The sequence below is a fragment of the Alligator sinensis genome, unplaced genomic scaffold (assembly GCF_000455745.1).
Source record: "Alligator sinensis unplaced genomic scaffold, ASM45574v1 scaffold147_1, whole genome shotgun sequence".
In the NCBI taxonomy this organism is placed as follows: Eukaryota; Metazoa; Chordata; order Crocodylia; family Alligatoridae; genus Alligator; species Alligator sinensis.
Genome location: NW_005841847.1, coordinates 148045 through 167998, shown reverse-complemented (window position 1 = coordinate 167998; position 19954 = coordinate 148045). Strand labels below are relative to the sequence as shown.

At 38.4% G+C, this 19954-nt stretch overlaps 1 protein-coding gene across 6 annotated transcripts in view; it reads right to left on the bottom strand.

The window, feature by feature from the left end:
* Positions 1-19954, bottom strand: part of ADAM22 (ADAM metallopeptidase domain 22) — a 126279-nt gene that overhangs the window by 37175 nt on the left and 69150 nt on the right. For 5 of the 6 annotated variants that reach the window (XR_003094878.1, XM_025208141.1, XM_025208146.1 and 2 more), the window contains exons 13-24: positions 17315-17386; positions 16673-16765; positions 13934-14014; positions 13653-13703; positions 13263-13326; positions 11925-12030; positions 11196-11312; positions 10807-10975; positions 9851-9959; positions 8597-8687; positions 6646-6663; positions 1334-1528 (exon numbers count right to left, since the gene is read on the bottom strand). Coding sequence is in view for 5 of the 6 variants with exons in the window: in XM_025208141.1 (XP_025063926.1) it covers positions 1334-1528; positions 6646-6663; positions 8597-8687; positions 9851-9959; positions 10807-10975; positions 11196-11312; positions 11925-12030; positions 13263-13326; positions 13653-13703; positions 13934-14014; positions 16673-16765; positions 17315-17386 (1166 nt within the window). In the remaining variant the exon portion in view is untranslated. The remainder of the gene's footprint in view (positions 1-1333; positions 1529-6645; positions 6664-8596; positions 8688-9850; positions 9960-10806; positions 10976-11195; positions 11313-11924; positions 12031-13262; positions 13327-13652; positions 13704-13933; positions 14015-16672; positions 16766-17314; positions 17387-19954) is intronic. The other variant, XM_025208151.1, reaches the window with a different exon arrangement.

Here is a 19954-nt window from a genome sequence, read left to right as displayed (position 1 = left end):
CAGGAATGCCATCCAGCTCCAGTGCTGAATACAAAACCTATGGAACCTTGCTTTCCCAAGATTATATTAGAACTAAGGCAGCTGAAATAGGATTCTGCAATAAAAGACAGTGCATCATTTTAGGATTTCCTTATGCTCCCTAAAATCAAATTATTTATACCTCCTCAAATATAAGAGCCTTATCCAAAAAATTGAATGTCATTAGTTAATTACATCTCAAATGCTACTCCCTTCACTGATCTATTTGTCTTTATCATGGATTTCTTTAATTGCTCGAAGGAAACGGAACTTGAACCTGCTTGGAATATTCAGTGGTACTGCTAAAGCATCTCTTGTATATAATTGCTCTGTCCAGCCACTTTAAATGCACTAAAGTATTTTGTGGTTTTGTCAATTGCTCAGTTATAAATAATGTGAAGGGCCAAGATCTGGAAAGTCTCCAAAAACTTCAATTCTCCTCGAAGGCAGAACAAGACTGTTTTTTCCTACAGTGACACACTGCTTCTTGTAAACTGTGTAATGCATAAGCCATTCTGACGTCCCAATTGAAAAGGAGTTTCATAATTAAAGCATCTCTGATTGCAAAGAGATTACAGAGGGCAATGGCTTTATAAGCTACTAATGATCTGTTAATGCTTGCAATGCATTCTCATTTTAAGATGGTGTCAATGTCTTTTTTTAAGGAATTGGAGCAACAAAATATTAGCAAATTCTGAACAAGTTAATGATACATTACTTAGTGCCCAGCAGCTATCCTCACAATAATAAGTACAAGGCCAGTAATAAGTATTTGCAGCATCGTGTCCTAGGTTAACACTTTCCTGACATTTAAGTATATTAATCTAGAATGTGAAATTGACAGAAATTGTGAGCACCTCCTTCCTTTGTACAAGTCAGCAAGAACAAAAATCAAAAGATCTAGGTCGACTACAAATACAGTGAGTTAATGATGACATTCACAAATAAAGATATAAAAATAACATTCATATTAACCAATTAATTTGTATAACTGTTACTGAAGCCAGATAATATTCTTTCTTTTCTTTGATTACATGAATATGACGTGAAAGTCAGAGGGTTCTTTAGTTATTGTATTGTTTTTGAGCTCACTATGAGCACTACCATTTTCTTGGAAAGCAAATCCCACATGGAGAAATGTCAAAAATTACATTATCCAAGACTTCAATGGAATGTAAAGTTCTGAACCGATTTTTAATAACCAGCAATAAAATGAATCTGAACTATAGGGGGGATGGAGAGGAATGGAAATCAGTAATCAAAGAATGAAAGATGCCATTTTAACATTCCAAAAAGAAGAAAGAAGGAATCAAACCTGCTGCAAAATAATGAAATGTTCTGACTAATGGAATAATGGGTGATGGAACAGGTAGATATCTGAAAATGCGACAGAAAAGCAGACCTCTTCTTAGAACTAGATGCAGAGTTTGTGCTGACTCCAGGAGGCATGTCGCTATAAAAAGAGTCGGCCTCTCCAGGTTTTTTTACATAATCTCCCTGGGGTATTTGTCTGAAGTATAACAAATATGTGAAAGTCAGAAAACAGGACATGCATTTACACACACACAAATATTAGTTTTTAAAACAAAGAGTTAGGGATAATGATCTATATGAAGAAACTGTTATAGCACACACAGTAAGAACACTAACACACATCTGGGAGTTGAGAAAGGAGTCTTTCATATTTTTAAGGATTCAGAAAAGTGAAACCTCCCTTTTAACTGAAACTCCCTGGCCAAGATTTTTAATAATGGCTCATTTTGGACATCTCATTTTCTGGATGACCAATATATGAGATATCTTTAAAACACCTAGTTATCAGGAAACAACAGGCATCCTGAAACAAGGTACAGCTACTGCAGTATACATGACCTCTTGGTCACATATGGCTTCTGAGGGAAACAGGATAAAAAAAGGAGGAATCTGGCTCAATAAGGAAGTGAAGGAATAGGGTGTATTCTCCATTACCGGTTGACTTCTAGGGAATTAAAGCCTCATGTTTTTCACTTGGTTTACTTTTCAGGTTTGTGGCTATTTAGTACCTAATGAAGGAGCATTGAGAAAATCACCTTAAAAAGACCGAGCATTATAATTTTATTTTAATTTGGTGGCTGGTGAAACTATACAGAAGCCTAGACCCCAATCACTGAAATTCAAGCTGCTTTAAGACTGAAAATCAGGTTGTTCTAAGGTGGCACCCAAAAATCATTGATCACCCTTTTAATATCCTGGCCTTCATATTCCCATCATCAATTTAATGCCCCTTAGTGCTTTCTAGGCATAAATTGCAAAGCCAGTTTTTTTTAATGTAATACTTATGGAAAAACTAATGTTTCCAGGTCAAACACAGAGATAACTACAGAAACTCAGTTTTCATTAACGTTTACTGACTACACAGGAGTTTAAGGCTCATTTACTTAACTTATTACCTATGAAAGAGGCAATAACGGTGAAATTAATTTTACTTAAATTGCACTGACTCCAATTCTGTTAAGACACTGGTTTTAAGGATTTCATCTGTTTCCTGAATGACAGAGCTCCTAGTTTTGAGTGATCTTCTGGAACTGCTGAATCTTTACAGTTCACTGTCAGATGTTTACAAAAGGATAATAATTAAGGATTATGGCATCAGAATTTATTGATTCTGAGCCATGGTGTGAAAGATTCAATTATAACATCTGTTTTTGTTCGTCTGCAACTTGTTTTTATTCTGATTAAATTACATATTTTATTTTTTGCAATAGAAGCAAATGATTTGCAACCAAGCAGAAAATATGTTCAGTGTTTCTTATAACAGTTTATCAAAACAATTCATATCTTGCTCAGGTCTTTAGTCTGGGTTAGAGAAAAACATCCCATTATTAAAGTTCCTCTTTTCAGTGGGATGCAGGTACAGGTTAAAAATGCTTAGCTATTCTCATAATAGTTCTCATAATACATCCCTAATTTTGCCAAGAGGCAGTAATGTCAGACTACCAACACCTGATGTTATCTATTCTTTGCCAGTGTCTCCAAAGCTCTGGCTTTGACTATCAACAGACAATGTTTACTGGGGACAAAAGAGGAGTGGCACTTCCCTTACACACATACTGCTCCCCATTTACCTTAGAAATTCCTAATTGGTGTCATCTTATCACTTTTCTTTTGATGGTAAAATTATAGCCATCAATTATCACAGTTTTTGGACATAATCTAACAGTCTGAAAGCTGCTTGCTAATACAAATGACTACCTTGACTTTATTTAGAGCATAAAACAAGTAGCCCAATTACTGACATTACATTTCCAAGGTATTTTTTTTTCTGTTTGTCACCATTAATAAAAAATCATTTACCAAGAGGCTTACTTCCTCGTAGGTAACATCCTTCTAGAGAACTGAACTAGATTCTATTTTCCTTTACTTCCAGATGAAAATTTTCAAGCCCTCCCCTGGTATTTTAAACATATAATCATAAGCCAAAAGATCCTAAACAAGTATACTGCAAGCCTTCTTTTCCCTTTATCTCAAAATGCCATCTGAGTACCAGTTCTAATCTCATTCTTCATACACTTCAGGAATATTTTAGGGGTCAGCATCTTAATGGATTTCTATTGTTCTCCAATCTACTACTAAAGAAATAATTGTGTTGTTATTCAGGCAGACCAATGCTTTTCTAGGTCTTCATGTATTTCAGGGTAGCTTGCTACAGATGAAACTGGGTAATGCATTCCTTTCCAATTTTTACAGTTCGTTATGGCTGCTTCAATCCACTGGATAATAATCCTTATATAACACTCATATACCTACTGATTGACTGTTTTCATCATGGTTTAATAGCTAATACTGATTGGATGTGTCTACACATTCATTAATGCACCGTAGTTACAGAGCATTAAGTTTAGTACTTGCATAACCAAGTACTAAATCAATGTGCAGTAACTGGCGCTACTGTGCAGTAGCACCACAGCACGGCTTTTTAGTGATGGTAACTGTGCAGTAGCCAAATACTACTGCACAGTAGTGTATTAGCACAGTTTTTGCCCTACACGCTACTGCACAGTGTTATTAGGCTACTGCACAATTAGTATCCACTTATTCCAATACATATATTTTGGTGGGAATTTATTCATCTACTGAATCCTTGCTTATATATTTCCATAACTATTTCTTTGGAAGTCAAATGATAGTAATTCCTTTTCCTATAGGAATAAAATTTGCTAGAGACAACACAGACTCTTGCAGCATCTTCAAATAGTTGTAGCCTGTGTTAGTTCCCAGACTACTCATCTCTTTGGTCACTATATATTGAATCCATGCTCAATCTCACTTATCAACATCCTCGGATGATGGAATTTAAAGGGCTTTATTTTCCCTCAGTCCTTCCATGTTAAGTTTTCACTGGCAAAGGCCAGATGCCCTGTTGATATTTGAGATTCAAGTTGCCTTATTCTCTGTTCACACTGCTTTTACTCCAATCAAGTGGCTTTATAAGACCAAGCCATCCTGCACTTGTATACATAATCCATTCCTAAAAGAGATAACAACCCTACAAACCATGTTTCTGTCTTTGCTCTGCCTGTGTAACATTCTTATCTGCAGTTTCTTCCCTGATGCTAGACTTCCAGCTCTCTACTTTTGTCCCAGTTAGTGCTCACCAGCTGTTGTGTTTTGCTGTCCATAGACTAAATTAATCTGAGCTTGGATCCACCTCTTTGCTGCACACTGTTCTGAGTCTGACAGAGGAAGTACTACAAAGGCAGAAGAGATGGACTGTAAAGTTCAAGAGGTGTTAGCAACAGATACATCAGCCACTTGGAACAGGACAGAGTAATAAAGGCAGAGATCAGGAGAAGACTGAGCAATAAGAACCACAGAAGGTCCTCTAATTTACAGGGGTGGAAAGCAGAAGAGCAATGGTCTCTTTGGAGTTTCATCCTCCACAACTGAAGTTAAGCTGAGTTTGCCCTTTGATTTGAATGGGTGAAGGACCAGACATTTAGGGCACAGACAGAAGTGACAATTTTCACCTGATCTCATCCCTGAAAGCACTCTACAGCCATGACCAAACAGAAGTGCACAGCTGCAGAGTGCCTTAAAAGGGCCCAATCCCACAAAAATCTGAACCCTCATTGTATGAGGGTTCAGACAAAAATGTTTCAAAACATGGCATCTTCAGGAACTGTCTGCACTACCTCTGAGCCTGTTGCTGTTTTCAGAACAGGAAAGGGTAAAGAGAGTGGGGGGAGTTCAGTCTGGGGTTTCTCCAGCTCGCACTGGAGGGTGAAGTGGGTGGATTGGAGCCCTCAGGGGGGGAGGGCTTCAGTCTACCTGCCCCACCCTCCACTACTAGCTGGAGAACCCCTAGAACAAGCTCTCTCTGCTCCCTTCCCCCCCTCCCATTCTGAAAGCAGTGCAGGCTGGGAGGGAGGAGAGGCCGTTGTTAGGGAAAACTGGCTGCAGGCCCACAGTCAGTAGCTAGATTCCCCGCCCCCCTGGAACCAACAGTGAACTTCTGTTTGGTCCAGGGGATTGTTGCAACTCAGAACACTTCCTGCAAAGCATTCTTAGTTACAGCAGGGAGCTGAACTTCTGTCTGCACCCTTAGGCTGTAAACAGACATCTCATTTGAAGAGGACCTAATTGATTTGAGTCAAAACCTGGGACAAAAGAGGAGCGGCACTGCCCTTTACACACACAGTCCTGCCAAGCTGCATTGCTGCTCAGTGGCCAGGAAGAGCTCACACCCTGACAAGCTTGTCCTTGGAATGACTGGCAATTAACTTGAAAGAGCTGCTATTAACTTACAGACATACACAACATTGTCCTGGGAAAAAGCACATATTTCTTGCATACTTTACAGGTACTTAAAGAGGGAGAAAAGACTGGTATGTCTGTACGATCATGGGAAAAAAGTCTTTCCTCTGGGAGAAATGAGATGTCTGTTTATACCAGTAGTCTATAGCTAGAAACAGAATAGCAAGGGATGTGGAAGGTGGCACTTTTGGTGAAAGAATGAGTTCTTTCTAAAGTGGAATTTAGTTGGTGGGAAGAGCATTCACATTTGTCTTACAGTGTTTATCTGAGTCCAGATGAATTTCTGAAAATACCTATATTTGGTTTAGACAGGGGAGGTCAGGATTCGAAACTGACACCTCATGCTTACAGCTGGGGACCTGAGCATGTCTTTCCAGCTGGGGACCTGAATTTAACTCAAATGCACTTAAATTAAAGTGAGCTCTGGGAATTAAAATAACTCGAAGAACTTAGTGACTATTATGCTTTCGTTGCTGCTCACAGAACTCAAGAACATCTAAATCTCTGATTAAAAACAAAGCAAAAATATTGTTCTTTTTCAATATTTTACTAGGTAAAATATTGATTCCACTGAAGTAAATGGAAGTTTTGCCATTGACTTCAGCAGAGCCCAGATTTCACTTACTGTATTGGCAGAAAAAAAGCACTTTCAAATATTTCAGATATATATTCCTTTATAAAATAATTTCATACATACAATATAAAGAACCACTGAAGATCATTAGCAAAATATTGTTTTATAAAATGGCAATCGCATCATGGAAAAGGGAAAAATAAAGAAATAACAATTAAAACCTTTCTTGAAGAAGAATTCACATTACTTGTATCACATACCTCTGTCTTCTATAGTTTCTTTCCATAGAAAAGAAAAAGAAATAAGAATGAGTATCCAACATGCATGCATAGTATAAGTCACTTAAGATGCCCTGGATAAGGTAGGCAGTCATTTAAATTCTGCAAATAACACTAGCCCTGCCCAATGCCATTGCAATATTAAGGTTCCAATTTAAACCAAATTCAATGCAACTGCTAATACCATGCAGGAACACCTATTTTCAATGCCTATTACCTGTGCTTGGCCTTTGCTTAGCCCCTTGTACCCCATTAAGGCTGGTTACATAGAGTGCCTTGTCTCTAACAGCAGTCTTGAAATTGATAAAACCCTGTCAGTTTCTGGGCTGTTACTTGCACAGCACTGACAGTGGTTGAACTAGACTAGGACTAACCAAACATCCTGCATGTTGGGATGCCAATCAAGCCTGTTAATTGCCCCACAAGCCTGCTATATGTAGCATAGACTATATTTGAGAGAACATCCCTGTAACAATTGGTAAACAATAGGTTAAAAAAAGGTAACATAAACAATAGGTAAAAGGGCAGTATGGGCTAAACTGAAATTTGCTTTTTAATTATTCCTAAATAAATCACTTTTGAAACAGAGCACAGATATATTAGTTCAAAACAAATCTGTAGAAATATATTCATAGTGGAGAGTCTGTGTCCATGTAGCTATGACACATGCTTCAATATTTTACCAGTAACAAAAATGTGCTCATTAAGTCTGGGAACATTCGGGTTTTTTTTCTTCAACATGTTTCTGGGGTAAGTCAATAAAAAGTTTTAGCTAAATTATATCACAAGCTTTGCATTCATTTTTAAAACTGCATTCCAGAGTCCAGACTGTCAGATCTTGCCAAAATCAGGGAATAATATGCACAAATGGCTTGCAGCTGTACATATATTACTCCATTTCTCATGCTGTTATATACATGTTTCTCTACCTGCCCTAATTTACACCAATTTTTACTGGCCAAAGCCCTGTGGGTGAGGTATCAGTACCCAGGTCTTTGTCCAAGGAAGGGCACAATCTCCAGACACATACTTGCATCTAAATATTGAGAATTACAAATATTTAAGTGATGCATTAATCACACTGGCATCAGTAAAACTGCAAAGCATAACTGAGAATAGTACTAGCTCAATATTCAGATTCACTTTGGCACTATCCAATTAATGGCATTTGGAACAGTTAAGCCTGGTTTGTACTGTGAACACCGGTGGAAGAGGCATTTGTATAACCATACTAATCCAAATGTTGATGGTTTTTCTATAAGTATATATATTAGACCTTAATTTAATAGCGACAAAGCAAAAAACACCCATATTGCTTTCCTAACTGGACACTGACCAGAACTACTCCTATTGAAAGAAATTCAGTAAAGGAAGAAAAGTAAAATAGCCCCTTTAATATTAAAATAAATTCATCTGACTATTTTGGCCTTTATTTAGCAAAGCACCAAAAACTGAACGTGAGATGAAAACCTGACCCTTAATAGCGAGTCAAGTTCATCCTTGTTCAACAACCCCTGCCTAAATTAATTTCAGATTAAGCTGATTAAATGTTAATACCTGTTTAAATTAAGTGCTTTGCTTACTCAAGGTAGTTCTTTCTAAATTTACTTTACCATTACAAAGCTTGTATTTTAATCATATTTCATTCCTATGCTTTCTTTTGCTAGATATTGAAGTAAAATTTCAGTTACTTTTTTCAAACACCGGGCAATTTACCAAATTAAACATATACTAAACCTAGGCCAAACTTTGTGAACACTAAAATATTTATCCATCTAAAAATCATCTGGAAACATCCAGTTTCTAACTGATCAGCAAATGTATATTTATATAATTTTCAGTATTTTTGTTTGTGCATAGAATATGCACCTGTCAGATTACATAACTATCTTCAATTTTTTCAAAATGTATTAACAATGACATTTTTACTTACCTGTAGCCCCATGCTGTTATTCCTAAAACAAGAGCCAACACTAAAATGGTGCCAGCAATAGCCCCTATGATTATATTTGTGCTAACAACACCTGGGAAAAGATGAAAAACAAAAGCAGGATACATAGCTTAAAATAAATATATACAAGGCTTGTTCAACATGAGAATTTATTAATATGATTTTATTAATGCTGTTAAATCACTATAGTTGTAGCAGTATAACTTCCAGAATAAAAATATCTCTGACTTATCTTGAATCCCCTCCAAAGTGACATAGACAAAAGGTATTGTTATACCTTACCTTTCAAACATGTTAAATGTTTTTTAAGATGGACGTGTACACATGTTAAGGTTGGAATAGACAAGCTAAGTACCCTCTAAGCTTCTCAAAGTTACTTCGCTTCAGGAGGCGGTTCTCTTTACCTGGTGTTAGGCAGCGTGTATTGCAGTAATATCAGTCTGTTGACTGCATATTTTTGACTGGCCAAAGATGATAGCAATTTTACAAAAAAACTACATTTTTTTGTAGTTTTCTTGACAGAAATATGTTTTTTAATTGTTTTTTGACACATTTCTTAATGGAAAATTTGTGGGGGGTTTTGTGTCTTATATGGACCTATTGGCAATTTTTCCCCATTTTTGACCAATATTTCATAGATTTTCATAGATTTCATAGACATTAGGGCTGGAAGGGACCTCGGAAGATCATTTGACCAGTCAACTGACCAAACTTTATTTGACTGGTCAAATACCCAACCCTATCCAACACATTTACATCTCAACTTATTTCAATATGATCTTCTCTTATACATAATCCCAGAAAAAATCAGTTTACATAAAAATCAGTTTACATAATAGGCTTATCTTATAAGAAATATGAACATGTTCATTTTGTCATATATACCTTTGGTTTTAGTGCGGAAAACATGTGTAAGCTGTTCTGACCTATTCATCTAGAAATGCAGTTTGGGGCAAAAGTCTACTTGTCCTACTTCAGTAGGACCGTTTGCATGAATGAGGTGAGCAAAATGGATTCAATTCTACAAGTTCCATTTTCTCCTTTTCAATTCTACAGGAGTCAGACCGTATAGATTCAGTCTCAAAATCAAAACTTTAATCTTCTCACAATGTGATCATTCTGTTTTGGAAGCAAATGGTCAGGTTATCTGAATAATGCATCATGTAGCTTTGCTTGCTGAACACTGACCAGAAGCACACCTACTGAAAGAATTACTAAAAACCATGTGGTACACACCTTTGCTGGTAATATCATCATCAAAACTTGCAGGACCTTTGAAAAGGGTGCTGCAGTCATCTCCTCCCCAGAGTCGGTCACACACACACTTTATTTCATTGCTGCAAACCTGCAGTTCAAAATGTAACTCAAAATAAAAATCACAAAATAAACTGTTTCAGCATTTGGAATGCATAGTAGGATGAGTTGTGTAGAACCTGTGAGAAAGCCCTGCAAAATTCTGCATGTTTGCCATTTCATTTGGGAGACTGTGCCCCTCAAATTTCTGTTTTCTTAGGATATGTGATGAAATGGGTAATTTCAAAGCAAAAAGTGCATTGTTATATAGTGCAGGAGGGACTAGAAGCTATCAGCCTCCTTTATTCTCAGACTAAGTCTGTTCTGTCGGAGATCATCTTATAATATGGCAGGGCCCCTGAGCCTGGTCAGAATAGTCACAGGACAGAGAACTCCTACAAACTCAATGTCTCTGCACCTGGCACAGGAACTAAGTACAGTATAGGTGAATGAACTGAAAACTCTGCACATCACAGGAACTCTTTTCTGACAAAATCCAGCTGCCTATGGTATTTTTGTGCTGCCAACAGATTATAAAAGTTTAAAAATATGGAAGAGAATCTGGAACTATTCACGTTAACATTTAACAGACTTAGAAGGTCTCAAGTGAATTATCTAAGGAAAGATAAACAAAGCCAAAGGAAAAGATGAAAAGAATTAATAGACCTTGTGTAATAATACTTAGCGTAACCTGCACCTTAACTGCCTTGAATCTCCTGTATTTATTACCCCTATATATCTGATACTCTCTTGAAACGTTTACTTAGGAAAAGAACTTGCACCAGCAACAATTCTGGTTAATTTCTGTGTAAATTAACTATCTAATAAAATGAATAAAATTAGATGCAGTCAGTCAGGAGAGCAGATATGCAAAAGGGCTAAAGAATGTGGAAACATACACCATGTCCTGAGCAAATTTTGCCTTCTGCAGTGCCTGGGCAGGTGCTGAAGTTGAAGTTGTCAGTGGGTAGGCATCTGTGCTCCAAACACATCATGTTGGTCCCACATGGTGTTCCATCCTCTACGTAGCCAAGGTCTGTCTCTTCATCTAGCTTAACATGGCCACCGCTGCAAAACAAACAAAAAAAAGGTCTCTATTTCACTACAGAATGAGCATAGAAATATCTTCAGCACAAGCTGCCCTACAATTGCCTGATAACGTGCCTCAGCGCTAACTTGGAAGGAAGGCACCAGTAAGCAATTTACTTAACACAGTTTGCAAGTCTGGGGGCGGGGGGTGTTAAGCTAACACCTTCCCTTTTCTATTTTATTGGGTTTTAAGAATTACCTGCAGTTATAGATTTTTCCCAACTGTATGACTGAAGAGGTGATTTCACCATCAAGTTCTCCAAGTCTTGGTACACTTGAGATATTGGAGCATAGAAGATAGCCACAAAGCACATCTCTGTGTTGGGAGATTAAACACATTTACTCAAAAAAAAAAAAGCCACAAACATCCCAAACAGTTGTACACTTTTTTCAGTGTGTCCAATTCTATATGGCCTTGCCCTTGGCAATGTCAGTTATGCCTGTACAAAGTGTATGTTAATGTTTAAATTCAAAATAGTGGCATTTTGCACCAGATTTATATAGGTATAAGTGATGTTGTAAAATGCAAACCAGCAGTGAGTCAGGCCCAGCAAGCCTTGAGTATAGTGGAAAGCAAATTAGAAATATAATATGCCATATTTTGGACTACTTTTGCACCTTCAGTGACCTAACGGTTTGGAGAGTCTGACATATCTGAGACCTGTGCTAAGTTACAGCACCTTCTACAGGCTGCTCATGTGCATGTGGTAGCTGAGACTCCCTGGAGCCGATACAAGCTAACAGATTCTCCCACAGTGCCTGAGGATCATCAGAAGACAGTCATATTCCTCATTTCCTAAGCCAGGGGACTTCTCATTCATCTGGTCTCATGGCAGAAAGTGGCTCCAAAAACTAAGTAAAGGACAGCCAGTTGTGGGGAGGGGGGATGTCACACAAGTTGCTTTCTAAACAGTGTAGATGAACTTACTGTTTGTTGCACTGTATCCAAGTGTCCTTGTCTCTGCCACAGTTGCCCTTTTCAGTCCCTTCAATATTCAATTTCTCATAGCAGTACCTATCAGCAGCTGTCACTTCTAAAATCAGAAAATTTTCCTTCTAATAACATGGGGGACATTTTGAAGCACAAAAGCTTTCAGAAATAAGGTCTTAAAACAAATAAATCATAAATAATACAGTATTTTATTCTAAAGATATTGGCTTTCATTCTCTCTTTAAGAACTTCCTCATTCCAAAGCTTATTTAGAAGTTAAGAACAGTTTCTAAAGGAAGAATAATTTTTTGAGCCTGGAAAGTATTTGGGGAAAAACATCTGGAGTTCTAACCATCAAACTTACAACTCTGAATGTTTCCAAGGAACCCAGTTCAGACAAGTTAGGAAATAACTCCAAAGCCTGGCCCAAAACTCCAATATAACTTAAAAAATATATGGCTGATTATCCTGCCTTTCCTTAATGTACCTGCCTTGATATTTCCAAATGCACACACGCATACACATACTCTCTCTCTCTCTCTTTGATTAGTCTATAAAGTAGGAATACTGAAAAAAGTCTGTGATTGACCTTTTCTTGAGGACATTTCCCACAGCACATGAATCTTGTTTTCTAGAGGTGCAGGTTAAAGCAGATTAAAACTAAAAGTAGCATGCCTGCATGCAAAGTTACATTGGTTTATCTAAGTTGATTTTTCAACTGCTTTGAATTAAACCGATGAAAAGATAAGCCATAATTCCAACACAAAAGAACAAACAGATTGGAACCAAAGAAACCAACATTAAATTAAGTAAAATCTTAATGGGAAGGCTCAAAGCTTCTCCTAAACTGGTACTAGGGAAAGAGAGTACACTGAATTACAATGCTCAGTCTCTACAGAGTAGACACTCTTTTTTACCTCTTCTAAAAAATATATGAATCAACACCTTGGACAGTGTTAATTATTTGGAAATATGGCAGTCATGATGCAGAGTCTTCAATGGTCAGGGAAAGAAGAGCAAGAAGGAAAGGGAAATATTCTCACCCTCTTACATCAAGTAGAAAAGAATTATTCTAAAAGTTTGACAGGTACAACCCAGTTGGCCCTGGTCAAATGGTAGAGAAAGAAAAAGTTCCAAAGTACACATTCCAAAGTTTCCATTTTTTATATGGAGCCCAGTATCATAGTAAATACTTCCTATCGCACATAATCCCTGTTAATTTTAACTGCCTTTAATAATTCCAAACATATGCACTGCTGCAGTAGTTACCAAATATCTAGATATTTCAACTCGAATCAATGAATATCAGCTTAGAACCAATAACACCTTACTCACTTTCACCCCAGATGTATTTACACTGCCGGTCCCTGGTTTTACATCTTCCTCCAAAACAAATACCCTAAAGAAAAAAGAGAAAACACAAAACTAACTTTAAAGTTTTCTACCATTGTCACAACTGGGTCAGATATACTTTTCAGTATAGGAACTACTGTCATTCAATCTGTTTTGCAATATGTGATGGAAATACTAACCAACACATAATACAGTTCTGTTTTCTAGATCATTCATTCATCATATGAAAATCCAAAGCTAGCACTAGCTAGTTCATCAAAATTAATGTTAAAACTTCTATTGACTTCAAAGGATCTCAAATCAGCACTTATCTAAAAATGCTTTTCATCTATAAAAAAATACAAATGGTAATCAAATCAAAATAATAATTACCTGTTTGTTATCACATGAGTACCCATCCATTTTGTGAATATTGGGAGAACACTAGAGAAAGAGAAAATAACCAATAGTTTATCCAGAGAGTGATGTTTTAGAGTGGTTCATAAAACCAATTTGTAAAAATAAGGAATTACTGGTATCTCTAAACTTCTTCAGCACCACTTTTTCTCCCTAAATCATAGAGCATTTTTATACAGCTATCTGTTCAATTACCAGATCATAAGATGGTGCATGTATTGCACTTAGTCACTTTGGCAAAAAATGTAAAATATTACCTGACTGGAGTTTCCTGTGCAGCTTTCTGGAATGTCACAATCATTTACTGCTTCCCGACACAAAGCTCCTTTAGCTTCAAACTAAAACAAGTATTGACAAACAGCTTCTTAGTATTGTAGAATATAGTTTTCATACAATATTTTCCAAGAGTATTAATTTTAAAAAAGTTGATACATTTTCAGTTGTTTGTTGAAGTAGAATGTACCCATGTTGGTTTTACTCAGTTTAAAGTATACGTATATCAAGGATTTAAGACATGTAATGGTCTCTATTATTATTATTGTATCTGAGCACCTCGCACACTTAAATGTATTTATCCTCACAACACCCCTCTGAGGTAGGGAAGTGCAATCATTCCCATTTTATAGATGGGAAACTGAAACATAGACGAACCAAAGATAGGACAATCTATGGAGGAATGGGATATTGGAGCAGAGCCTCAAATCAATGTCTTAACCATAGGCCCACATTTAATAATTCTGATTTCCTCTAAAATGAATTTCCCAAGATTTGAACCCAAAGCTTTTTGGTACCATAAAGGCAAGTCAGCCTCTAAGCCACCAAGTCATTTACACCTACAGAATAGGAAGTGTAGTTTTGTAAATACAGCATTGGAGTTGGACTTGGGACTTCTGCCATTCTATTTCTGCATCTATCACTGGGCTGCTGGTTGATGCTGGACAAGTCACTTATACTTTCTGTGACTCTTTACCCATCTGTAAAATGAAGACAGTGATACAGACCTCATCTGTAAAGTGCTTCAAGACCAGTGGAAGAAAACCACTATAGCAAGTGAGGTATTATTTTAGCTGTTACTTAATTTCACTATCATGATGTAAACCAGGGCAGAAATCAGTCCAAAATAATGCTAGATTCTACATTCATTCTAGCACATCTGACTTCTAGCATATCAAGATGATTAAGGCTGAGAAATTCAGCAATGACAACCTGTACAGGTCTTATTTCTGAACAAGCATGTCTTCCTAAAAGCATTGTGACCCATAAGAGGAGGATGGCATAAGGCTCTCTGCCTTGAGGGTAACATTTGGCTTTTGCTCAGGGATACTCTAAAGCAGCCAAACTGCATCATTTCCATGATTTAGCATAAACTGAGCAGAAGCAAACGGCCAGGATGTGCTTGTCGGCAACAGTCCTGGGAGTAACACAGAGATGTTGCAGACAAGTCCCTCCTGACTTAAGAGCATAAGGCCTTGTTTACATAAAAAGCTGCTGGAAATTAACTTCATGTGTAGACATCTTTATTCCTGACTAAGAGCACCTTGGTTCATATTTGGCTTAACCTACTTTCACAACTCCACGTATAGACAAGTCCTTAATCTCATTTCGAAAACTGACTTAGGCATCTGGTAGTGTAAGTCTCATTGCAAGTCAATGGTGCTTAATGGCAGTTAAAAGGACTGCACTGCACATTAGAAGAGCATCAACACTGTTTTCAGCATTTCACAAAGCAAAAAGAAATAGGAGTGAAAATCAGAGTGGTTTATTAAAGTGGCATTTAACTAGTCCAGTGATTGTCAACCAGGGTACCACTAGACACTGAATGCCTTGAGATCCTTTCAAGGGTGCTGCGGGGTGCCACGCAATGTTATCACTGCTAACATAATATGATTCACAAGATAAAACCTGAGATTTCAAATAGGAATTCACAGTGTTAAAACCATTCTGACCCATTGTGAATTTTATGAGTTGTTTGCAACAGAAGAATAGGTCTATTATTTTTATGCAGTCAGAAATGAGTTAAAGCTAAGAGTTGGCATTTCTGAGGGGTGTCTTGAGTCTAACAAAGAGTGCCTTGAGTCTCTCTAGGGTTGCCTGGAACCTAAGAAAGTTGAGAACCACTGAACTAGACAGTCAGACTGCCTTAGTTCTATTACCACCCATTTACTGATATCTTAGTATAAAGGGTGTATAAACTGCTCTATCTTACATCGGGTTTGGTCCAAAGCCCATTAAATTAAATAGAAAGACTCCCCAAGTGCTCAACAGGCTTTAGCTAAACCCTATAAGAAGATGCAATAGAAGGCACAAGCTACAGTAAGGGCAGGTCTTCTTTCACTTACATATTCTTCAATGTTCCTTCTGGTAACTTTTGCAGTATACCCGAGTCCTTCAGCTCGGTAGAGAGATGTATAAAGTTCCATGTTGATAAAATGTCAGAGGGTTCAAATAAGTTAATATAAGCAAGCCCAGAGGAAATCAAGCTCATCAAAGAGGCCTGAGGTTATGAGAAGGTATAAATTATGCTCATGTATACCACATCCATTCTTAGATTCACCTCAGAATTTGGCTATGCTCCCTACTCCAAGTAGTTCATAATCTTAAAACAAAAGGCTCAGACCTAGATTAAACAGTTTTCAATAAATTTTAAAGGGCAAGCTTTCAGAAAGGAAGGCAGCTGCAGTTCTGTTGTTGTGCATGTACAATTGTTCCCATAGGCCATGTCTGCACGACTACTGCGCAGTAGGGTTGGAGGGCATTAACTGTGATGCGACTGCAACAAGCTACTGCACAGTAGCTTCAGGAAAAAAAACCATGGGAATGCTACTGCAGTAATGCTGGTTATTGCGTAGTCATTTAGTACTTGGTTATGCAGTAAAGTACTAAATGACTGCGCAGTAACAACAGCGCAGTCTGCCACTCATGTCCATGTGGCCATAATCACATCCATTTAATATTAAAGCATTTGCAGCACATTTCTTTAAATATATTGTACTTACCAGACACTTCCTACAGCAAAGTCCATTACTGCACTGTGAGCCTGCAGTCAGTGTGCATGTGTTACAGCATTCTCCTCCTTCAATGGCACACTCCTAAGGAACACATATGATGATAATACTACACAGAAAAGCAGATGGCTGCAAGAACTCTCATATCCATTACTGTCACAAGGTGCTTTTAAACTGGAATAGATTTTAACCAGGTCTGGAATGCAACTAAATATTCACTTTATGGATGCAGTTAAAGTTAGCATTTCCATATGGTGAAAATAATTGTATTACTCGTGTGGTATCTATTGCCAAATGCAGATATTTTAGACATAACCTAGGTAAGCTCTTGATTGACTAATACTGTTTCCCCAATGCCAAAAGTAATATTTTCAGGACTGATTCTACACATCTTATTATTTTAATATATATTTTATAGAGTGATGGAATCTAAGTTACAACCAGCTTGGGTCCCACTGAGCATAGGTCTGTACAAACACATAATTAATTAAAGCTCCTATTTCCAAGCTGTGTACATCCCTAAATTCTGTGTTTATCCCTCCTGTTTAATGCCAAAGGGAGTTATGTATGGCAACTGGACATCAGGGTGAACCCTGATACTGAAAGTACCAACCCACAAGACGCTACACTTACTGCAACAGTACCACAATCACATTCTTCTCCATCTTCTACGAAGCCATTGCCACATTCAGGAGGATCGAGAAGCTATAGGGAAGAAATTAACAAAAAAACAAAATGTTACAAACTTCTTCTAAGATTCCAAATGAACTTCCCAACTATTAATTCTGTACAACATGCATTTCAATCAGGACTTCAATTAAATTAAACAAGGGTTTTTTCACAGTTTGGGAGCAATCTTAATAGTATTTATTTAGAAAAAGGAAGCTAACTTGTTGGAGGAAGGGGAATTACCCAGTGAACTAAGATAGCAATCCAGCAGAGTTATGTTGTATCATTTAGGTGAGGGAACTAGTTTTGTAGATAGAATCATAGAAAGTTAGAGTTGGAAGGGACCTCAGAACATCATCTAGTTCAACCCCCTGCTAAAAGTAGGACCACCCCCAAATAGGTTATCCCAGCCAAGGCTTTGTCTAGCCAGGTTTTGGAAACCCCCAAAGATGGAGTTTCCACCATCTCTCTGGGTAACCTGTTCCAGTGTTTTACTGGAGAGAAACACTAGTTCCTCTCCTCCTAGTGAGGAAATTCTTCCAAATATGTAATTTAAACTTCCCTTGCTGCAACATGAGACCATTGCTCCTTGTTCTATCATCTGTCACCACTGAGAATAGCCTAGCTCCATCCTCTTTCTAACCCCCCCCACAGGTAGTTGAAGGCTGCTATTAAGTCTCCTCTCAGTCTTCTCTTCTGTAGACTAAATAAACCCAGTTCCCCCAGTCTGTCCTCATAAGTTATGTCCCCCATACTCACCATTTTTGTGGACTCTCTCTAATTTGCCCACATCCTTTCTGTAGTGGGGGGCCCAAAACTGAACACAGTACTACAGATGTGGCCTCACCAGTGCTGAATAGAGGGGAATAATCGCTTCCCTTGATCTACTGGCAATGCACCTACCAATCCAGCCCAGTATCCTGTTAGCCTTCTTAGCAACTAGGGCACACTGCTGGCTCATATTCAGCTTATTGTCTACTGTAACCCACTGGTCCTTTTTTGGGGAGCTGCTGCCCAGCCAGTCAGCCCCCAGCCTGTACTGGTGCATGAGGCTGTTCCATCCTAAGTGCAGGACTTTGAACTTGTTCTTGTTGAACCTCATGAGATTCCTTTTGGCACAATCTTCTGATTTGTCTAGGTCACTCCGACTCCTAGCCCTACCTTTCAGCGTATCTACTACTCCCCACAGCTTGGTGTCATCTGCAAACTTGCTGAGGGTGCACTCTATGTCATCTTCCAGGTCATTTATGAAGACATTGAACAAAACTGGCCCCAGGACTGACCCCTGGGGCAATCCACTTGATACTGGCTGCCAACTAGACATTGAGCCATTGATTACTACTCTCTGAGCCCGATGCTCCAGCCAGTTTTCTATCCACCTTACAGTCCATTCATCCATCCCATACTTCCTTATCTTGCCTGCAAGAATGTTGTGGGAGACTGTATCAAAAGCCTTGCTAAAATCAAGGTACACCACATCCACTGGTCTCCCTGCATTCACAGAGCCAGTCATCTCATCATAGAAGACAATCATGTTGGTCCAGCATGACTTGCCCTTGGTGAATCCATGCTGACTCTTCCTAATCACCCTTTTCTCCTCCAAGTGCTTAGAAATGGATTCCTTGAGAATCTGATCCATGATTTGTCCAGGGACTGAGGTGAGACTGACTGGTCTGTAATTCCCTGGATACTCTTTTTCCCTTTCTTAAATATGGGCACTGTTTGCCCAAACCCAATCATACGGGACCTCTCCAGATCACCGCAAGCTTTCAAAGATGATGGTCCAATGGCTCTGCAATCACATCAGCCAACTCCCTCAGCATCCTTGGGTGCATCCCATCTAGACCCATGGACTTGTACACACCCTGCTTTTTTAAGTAGTCCCTAACCTGTTCTTTCACCACTGAGGGCTGCTCATCTCCTCTCCAAACTGTGCTGCCCAGTGCACTGTCTTCAGACAGTGAAGACTGAGACAAAAAAGGCACTGAGCACTTCAGCCTTTTCTGCATCCTCTATGACAGTTTGTCAACCTGTGGTAGGTGTACCTCTGGGGGTATGCAAGACACAGGCAGGGGGTATGCGGGTACCCTAACACACTCTCTCTCTCTCTCCTGCCCTCTTTTCCTCTCTCTCTCACCCTTCCTCCTCTCAAAACTATGGCAAAAAATGTGGTACACCACACACTGCATGGCACTTTAAATTCCCCAGTAAGAATTTGGCGTTCAACCTTCCTAGCTTTGGCCAACATCACCTCTAGCTGAGGTACATACTCGAGTTGTGCACCCCTAGTGTAAAAGGTGGCAACCCTACCCACACCAGATGAGACATCTCGCGGCTTCATATACGCAGCCCTTCTTCCAACATATGGCACAATTTAGTCTGTAAATTTAAAATCCCCTGGAAAATTGAGTGTTGGGGGAATTATTAAAATTTTCAGAAGTTAGGGGGTACTTGCTATTTAAAAGGCTGAGAAATACTGCTCTATCACAATGATATGTTTTTAACTGAAATAGATTTCATAGACATTAGGGCTTGAAGGTATCTCATGAGACCACTGGATCCAGCCCCCTACCCAAGGGGCAGGAAGTCAGCTTCCACCACTTC